Source organism: Tupaia chinensis, unplaced genomic scaffold (assembly GCF_000334495.1).
Source record: "Tupaia chinensis unplaced genomic scaffold, TupChi_1.0 Scaffold000275_1, whole genome shotgun sequence".
NCBI classification, from domain to species: Eukaryota; Metazoa; Chordata; class Mammalia; order Scandentia; family Tupaiidae; genus Tupaia; species Tupaia belangeri.
In genome coordinates, this window is record NW_006159757.1 from 8,396,266 (window position 1) to 8,404,854 (window position 8,589).

General features: G+C 42.2%; 1 protein-coding gene across 6 annotated transcripts in view; it reads right to left on the reverse strand.

The window, feature by feature from the left end:
- The window catches only part of FBH1 (F-box DNA helicase 1), a 66,402-nt gene that overhangs the window by 53,775 nt on the left and 4,038 nt on the right, over nucleotides 1–8,589 (reverse strand). For 3 of the 6 annotated variants that reach the window (XM_027772470.1, XM_006150066.3, XM_006150067.3), the window contains one exon: nucleotides 8,529–8,568. The exons of 2 other annotated variants lie outside the window; for them this stretch is intronic. In XM_027772470.1, coding sequence (XP_027628271.1) covers nucleotides 8,529–8,568 — 40 coding nt within the window. Of the gene's footprint in view, nucleotides 1–6,678; nucleotides 6,836–7,146; nucleotides 7,196–7,822; nucleotides 7,871–8,528; nucleotides 8,569–8,589 lie in introns of those variants that run through there. One more of the 6 variants, XM_006150065.3, reaches the window with a different exon arrangement.

The window sequence follows — 8,589 nt, forward strand, 5'->3', positions numbered from 1 at the left end:
TCGCCAGACAGCCAGAGAGAGACATAGAGACAGAAAGCGAGAAATCACCCCCCCCAGGGGCGATGGTCACACCGCAATCCCTTCTCCTCCATTCTCCTCTCAGGATCTTGGGCAGGCACACACCCGTGCCCAGCGTGAGTTTTAAGCCACCGGGTCCGGGACTCAAACCGCGGTCGACTACATGGGAATCCAGCGACATAGCCATTACACTAACTGCTGGTTCCCAGGAAAAAAACTCTTAAAAAAAAAAAAATGTGTGCTGGGACATAGCATTCTTCCTCCAGCATTCTGGTATATTCCAGTGTATTCATACACAAAGTCACCACAGAAGGAGCGAAGGTTAACAAGGGGATGAAGCACCTAGATTATGATCTGGCTTGTGTGTATTAATATAGGTTGCCTGTATTACACATCTGGAATGATGTTACCTTGACTTGCCGTGACTTGCCTGGGAGGTAGACCTGGCACTTTCACTGGATTTATATACCAAAAATAACTTTTCTGACTGTAGCTAGAGGTCATAAAAACTAAGCTGTTATCTCAGGTCTCTGAGCGGTCACAGCCGTGATGTACTAAAACTGGGAGCCAGGAGCCCTGTGTCTACTTCCTCTGGAGTTAAACAAGTCATTTAACATCCCCTTAAAGCCCTTACAAGGGCTGTGTGGTGTATCAGATCTCCCCCACTTGGTAGGTGTATTCTTTTCTAAAGCCTTGATTCCCTTAGCTATTAAGATGAGAACTATAATAACCTGTCACAGTGAATTCACAGAACATAAGTACTTGTGACACCCATGCTAAGGATGACAACAGCATTCCATGTCAATATCTAGCAACAGAAGTGTTAGAATTACATGAATACCACACCAGTGCCGGCCTCTTCTAAAAGGCATATAAGTTTTATTTAATAACGTTAATGTTCTTACTAAATTTTTTAAGGCACACTGAAATTCTAATCACTCTTACAATAAAAATACATTTCCAAAAAGCAGTTCAAATATAATTTCATCAAAATAAAGATGACTAGATGATACCTCCTCCATAAAATTTTCCTGAGTCATCCAAACCTAACGATTTCCCTCCCTCCTTGCACAGCAAGTTCAACTTACACTTCTTTTAAATGGCATTTATTGTTATAAGCTGCTTGTGAATCCTCAAGGAGCAAAGTTTAAAGAGCACTACATGATGAATACACACTGACAACAGGAAGGTCCAAACCAGGAGTTCTTGTGAATGGATAAAAGTCAGAATCACTGTGGGCCTTTCCAAATTAAAAAGCCTACCAAAGATGCTTGAATTAATCTCCACCAAACTGGGTGTGTAAACTTCTTTGAGACTCTCTGCCATAGTGACTAGAAGAAATGTGTTGGGGCCATAAGATGGCATAGCAGTTTCATCGCTGGGCTCCAACATGGATGACCACAGTTTGAATTCTGGACTTGGTGGCTTGAAACGCACGCTAGTTACATGTGCGTGTGTGCCCAAGGTCCCAGAAAGAGAATGAAAGAGAAGGGACTGAAGCATGGCCATCCCCCAGAGAGATTTCTCACTTTCCCTCTCACTGTATCTGTCTCTCTCTCTCTCCTCAGCAAGTATATGCACCCTACGGCAAAACTCCTCTACACACAAAAAAAAGAAAAAAATGTGCCATATCCTACAGGTATTAGGAAAGAAAAAGCTAGGAAAAATTGTTTTGTCAAACAGAATTTTGCCCAGATTCTAGTCAGCCCTTCCCATACTTATTATCTTCTCTGTGATGACTTTCTTATAATCTTGTTTCTCACTGTCCCCCACTTCAGGGGTCTTCTTTCCTAGGACCCACATACCATATCTCCACTAACCCTCAGCTTGTAGCTCCAGCTCAGTGAACCACAGGTACCTCCAGCTCCTGGTCTTTGCTGTTGAGGATGTTCTAGTCCACTCTAGCCCCTTTTGACCACTCCTCTCCCCACCCCCCGCCCAAGTTAGTACACCTGACAGAGATGAGACTCCTATCAGTCTCCCTGGAACTAAAATCATTACTAAAACTATTACTGGGAACTGGAAGGCAGGGGCCATGTCTCACGAACTTATCCCTCAAAGTATTCAGCACAACTCTTTGCAAATAACAAACACTTGTCAGACAAGAAGTTTGTAGTTGTAATTCCTCAATTATGCTTTCATTTGCCTGGCTTCATTTCTTTTCAATTGCCAGAGGGCATGTGTACTTATCAGAGTAGGAGAGAAGGAGAGCCCTCCCTCATGGAGAATGGTCATGCTGCAACCCCTTCTCCTCAATTTCTTTATTCTTTCAGGATTTGGGGCACACACACACATGCCTGGCATATTTTTCAAGCTACCAGAGCCAATTTTCAAACCACATTGGCCATGTAAGATTCAGCTTCCCTTAACTACCAGGCCATGGAGTCAGCCTGCCTGGCTTAATTTTTTCATCTTCTTTATTGAAAAACAATTTATAAATGAGTCATAGAAAGTGAAACTGAGAGCTTCAGGGTTTACTGGTGAGCACATAGCCAGTCTATGCCATCCAATCCTGCGTGGAGGTGGTTGTTGCCTATAACTGAGCGCTAGCCAATGGAATGGGTAGAAGGAAGTGACATATCCCTCTTCCAGGCCTTTCCTCTTGCATCCTTTCCTTTCAGTTTCCCTAGCACTTTTGAACTACATGGTCAAAACAGAAGAGACTCTAGAAGCCTGAGTCCTTAGATTATTGCTTTAAAGAGAACCTCTCACCCAAATTCTTACACACAAATACACACTCTAACACACATACGACCACCACCTGGATCCACCTTCAGAGTGTTAAGAAAAAGGCCAGCAGGTGGCCTTGGAGGTTACGGTGCCAGAACTCACAGCTCAAGTCCCAGATGCAGCACCTTGAAAGTCATACTGGGCATGTGTGTGTACATGCACCAAATCCCAAGAGAATAGAAGAGAAGGGATTGAGGCATAGCCATCTCTGGGGTGAGGGTGGGGGGAGTTCACTTCTTACTTTCTCTGTCTCTCTTACTTTCTGTCTCTCTTAGGCAAGCATGCATGCTCTATAGCAAAAAGAAATTGAGGAATAAACTTCTATTATAAGGTCAGTACATATATGGATCTATTTGTTAATGTGGCAAAGCTTATTCTAACCATTCCAGGATCATTTTAAATTGATACCAAATAAGTTCCTTTTTTCCTCTACCTTTACTAATCAGAATTCATACCCAAAGAAAGTCCTCTAAATGGTTACAGGCATAATGGCTAATAAAATGACAGTAAGTGCTCAGAATTCCAAGGGGGAAAAAATATTTAAAAACTGCTTTTAAAAAAATCAAATTAATTCTCCAGCACCAAGGTACAAGCTACGTGACTGAAGAAACTATTGACCAAACCTAACTTTAATAAAGACTCAGAGGGCATCCCTGCTAATCTTGGCAAGTTACTGAGTTGCCTGACTTCTAGCAGTTTCCCCAAATGTCTCTCACTAGTCATTCTTTATTATTGCATTTTGTTTCATTTAATTTCTTTTTTAAAATAAGTTATTTTATTATTATTTTTAATTTGCTATAGGACACATGCACTCATGAGAGACAGAGAAAATGAAAAGGAAAAGTCACTAGGTCCTGGACTAGAACCACAGTGGACCACATGGGAGTCCAGAGCTTCAACCACGCCACCTGGTGGCTTCCTATTTTCTTTCTTTCATGAGAGTGAGTGAGGAGGGGCACTCTCAACAGGGTTTTGTCATACTGCAATCCCCTTTCTTCAGCCCTCCAGCTAGTCCGAACCTTGGGCAGATGGACTCAGTATATGAACCCACAGATGACCATGTGGCTTCCAGCCCTGCAGAGCAGCACAGTCCCACCTGTACCAACCACAGCTGGGCTGCCTCTCACTTTTCTCTGACAGGTGAGTTCTATGAAGATCAGCAAGTGGATACCTGGCCTCTTGTGTTTCCCATTATTACAATTCAGGCACCTGACAGATCCACGCCCTATGAAAGCTAGAGCCCAATTTAGCACAGGTAACCATGCTGTCCTTCAACTCCAGCACTGTACAAAGTATTCACTCAAGCCAGGAAGCACTTTGTACTAATAAAACTACCTTGTTACTCTGAGATATCTATAAAAATTAAGTATGCACTTACTATGTATCTTATACAAATTACTACATTTAATATATTTTATTAGTTACTATTATTATTCTAATTACAACTATTTATGTATTTAATGTTTCTACCCCTAACTCAAAGCTCTATAGTCTAGTAGGAGAGAACAAGGAACGTACTTATTGCCACACCCTTTAAAAATAATTAAACGAGTAAATGTACAACTACAGCACTTTTTCCTAAAGTTTAAGTTGTCTTCCTTGCTTTGAAGCCTTAAGCTATCATATAGTTTCTAAGTGCTTTATAGCTTTTGCAGTTCTTCATTCAATCCACACAGCAATCCCACAATTGTGCCACAGTAAAACTGGCACAGTTAATACTTGCCCGAGGTCACATTTCAGCTCACAATGATGGCACCAGCACAAGAACTGAGTTGTCTGACTCCCCAAGGCCAGTGTGCTCCTACTGCCACATCCTCCCTTCCCTTCTAATGGGCAGTCCAAAAAGTCATGATGTATTTTTTCTTTTTTTTTTTTTAAATTTATTTAACTTTATTTATTATTATTATTTTCACATGAGTTTTGCCAGAGAAAGAGAGAGAGAGAGAGAGAGAGAGAAGCCACCAGGTCCGGGACTAGAACCGTGGTCGGCCATGTGGGAATTCCAGCACCTTAACCACCACACCACTTGCTGGCCCCAGTGATGTATTTTTTTCTATGCGAAAATGTGTCGTGACTTTTCCAAAGACCCAATATGACCATCAGCTGCAAAGGAGCTTCTAAAATGTGAAGTTTAACTTTTGTATTACTTATTTTCTAATCATGGTAAAATGTCTGAGCCAAAGAAATCTAGAAACAAGTATTTAGAAAACATTAACTATGAAAAAAATGTCAGCAAATACTGTACATTCAAAATGGGAAAACTTCAAAACGTGTTGTCATCATTAGCTCTAAAAAACAGAAAACATTCTACAACTCTAGCTTCTTCCATACGTATTCACTCTTGATGCAAAGTCAGAGGGTCCTCCAGGCCATCACATCCTGCCTTTGTATAAACTGAAAAGGTCCAAGTCAGTTGGTTTGATCTTCCTTGGCTCCTCTCACCCCAGGACCACCACTCCCTGAAGACAGCACATTCATTAAGCAAGCAAGACTGGGCTGGGCTTTTCACTCTGTATGGTCTCACAAGTAAAGGAAGGAATTAGGAAGAAAAATAGATGGGACCAGCACATGGTATAGTGATTGAGGCACTGGATTCCCCCTATGGCTGACCACAGTTCAAGTCCCAGACCTTTTCTCACTCCCCCCTCTCTCCATATCTCTCTCTGGTCAAATTAAAAAATAATAATTCAAAATTTTAATAAATATTTCTTTTAAAAAAGAAACCCTTAAAAAAAAAAGGAAGGAAAAGAGATAACTGTTAACTGCTTAGCACATACTTTTACATATTTGAAAGGCTTTTTCTACTGTCAATTCATCCCACATTTTAATTCATTTTCATTTTAAGTATCTGCTGTGTCCTAGATTTGTCATAAACCCTGCTAGGGCTTTCTCCTGTGGTATATCCTTGGTGTTAAATGTTATTTTAGATATGGAAGATACAAAAACGAATGAGAGGTGGGGGAAAAAGCCTGCCTATGTGGCTGCTACCAAAACAAACACAAATTACTAAAAGTAAGGCAATATAAATGCTACATAAATGCATGAAGTGTAGTTAAAAAAAAAAAAGTGAATAGTTAGGAAAGTTGAAAAAGCCTTTATGATGAATGAGCCTTGAAAAATGAAGAGGATTCAGTTCAGCAAAAGAAACAATCTGTACACAAATACAGAGACGTGGTATGAAGGTCAAGGTGGCTGGATCCTACATGGCTGACTTTGAGGTTCAAGTCCTAGACCCGGCAGCTTAAAAATCACTCAGGGCTCATGCGTGTACATGCATGCCCAGAATTCCAAGAGGAGACTGGAGAAAGGACTGCAGCCACCCTCCCCTCCCCCCAAGAGTGGTTTCTCTCTCTCTCTCCTGTCCCCCTCTCAAGTGTGTGCACACACTCTATCTCTCCCCCCGCCTCTTGTGAGCACAGGCACCCTATGGCAAAAACCTAATAAAACAGTCACTGCACCAATCTAGGCAAGTCAGCCAAGGCCTAAGAATGGCAGAAATTGGGCCAACAGGGGAAAATGAATACACACTGACAACGGGAAGGTCCAAACCAGGAGTTCTTGTGAATGGATAAAAGTCAGAATCACTGTGGGCCTTTCCAAATTAAAAAGCCTACCAAAGATGCTTGAATTAATCTCCACCAAACTGGGTGTGTAAACTTCTTTGAGACTCTGCCATAGTGACTAGAAGAAATGTGTTGGGGCTTTTTTCAGACAAGGTTGGAAGAGAAAGATAAAACAGCACTAAGGATAACTAACATTTCTTGTCGAATATTAAGAAAGATGACAAAGTCATTACCCATGTTAATAACTAAAGAAGTAGTCTTTTTGTTATCATCACTTTTTCCTAGAGTGAGGCCTACAGTTTCTTTTGCAATTAATTTTTTGTTTTGTTTGTTTTAAAGGACTGCCATATTAAGCTCCAGGACTTACTTTGAAATATGAACCTGATCCTCAAAAGATATGTCAATCACTGTTGAAGACACAAGATCTGGGATACTCTGGCAACAGATAAATTTCTAGGCATAGGTCATTTCACAGCCAGAAAAGCAAAAACAGAATCCAACTTCAGTTTCAAAATAAAATCAGCCTAGAAGGGGTAGAGGGATATGATAAGCAGAAAAAAAGATGATGAAATTAGAACCCCCAGTCTGAGGCCAATAGTTGTGTCCATACACACAAATCACCAAATGATCAGTGCAGCAATGACCGCAGCTGAAGGCTACACAACCATGAAATAAAATGTAAGAAAAAAAGACACCGAAGTAGCAAATCATAATGACAACTACATGGGAAGTGAGACAGTAACAACTACAAAGCCTATACCAGAAGGGGAAGAAAAAAAAAAAAAAAAAAAGAGTACAGCAAGACCCCAAGAAGACCTCCATCCATTTAGCTTACTGTGCAGATTCCTCCCCTGTAGGCACGTTTGCTCCAGATAATCACAAGGCTGTGGGACAGATTCACACACATTGTCATCCAGTTATTCAAAGGAAGACACAACAAAATAAGTTTACAAAAAAGATGAGAGGCAGAATGGGATTTGGAACACCGATTAAGTAGCCAATTATCTTAGACTGCAAATACTCCATCCTATTTTGAAACTTTGTGCCCAAATTTTACTTAAAAAAGGAAACAAAACACAAAGCAAGAGAAGATGGGATAGTCTGTAATTAGGATGGGGGGGGGAATACGTGGAAAGGAGCCTTAGTAGCAAAAAAAAATATGAAGTTACTAGGTGTCTCAACTTCTAATTTGTACTGACTGCAACTACAGCAGGAAGTACACTCCTTGGTATGTATGAAAACTTAGTACATTTCAAAACATTTAACTTTTTTTTTTTTCATTTTGGAGTGGCAATAGAGAACAGTAACTGGCAAAGCTGTTGCTCAGGCCTAGTTCTGCCTCCAGTGACTATAAGCTTAACCAAGTTGGAACTGCTCTTTAGTAAGATGATTTTACTTTCATGAGCCCATTCCAGAGATCTTCTTCCTTTTATAACTGTTTATTTTAGCACACGGTCAGGCGTTAGTCAACGTTCAATAGGTGCTACCATCCTTCCAGAAGACTTCATTACCTATTCTGTGGGTAAATCACTATCTTCATAAGGACTTAATTTCTCCACCTGCAAAACCAGAATGACGCCTTACAGGGTTGTTTGTGAACAGGATGGTTAATGTAAAGTGCTTTGTAAACCAAATAATGTGATACCAAACGTAAAGGGTAACCGCTTTTAGGCTACCAATTAGGATTCCCATGTTATCCGCTAAACGAACTGAAGGAACCCAACACTTACTCCAAGCTCTACCACCACCCCATACAGCTGTCAACATACCCTTCAAAAGTCCACCACCTTCCCATACAACCTTAATCTTCTCACGTTCAGGCAATTGGAAAGGAAGCTACCAATGTTTGACCGGCAAAAGAACAACAAAAAACGTCTCGCCCAAGGTCAAAACATCAAAGCAAAAAAAGAAAGCCAGGCCTGCCCGCAGCTGAGGCCACGGCTCCCTTCCTCCTCACCGCCCAAAAGAAACCCCCTCCCCGGACCACAGGGAGCAGTAAGGGCGCCCTGGCCTCCGCCGTGCACATTCGGCGGCGACCCCGTCGTGCCCAAGGCTGCAGCCCCTAGCACCCGAGCTCGGCCCCGCCGGCACCCACTTCTAGCGGACCCCTTGTCCCACCCCCAAGGCCCGGACCCCGCGGAGGACCCCAGAAGGCAAAGTTTCCCACACAGCGGAGCCCCCGCCCGCGCTCCCTGCCACGTCTGCGGCCTCACGCACTATGGCGCTTCCGACCGGGACCCCAGCCGCCGCCACTGCCCCTGCTGCTGCCGGGCGGCCC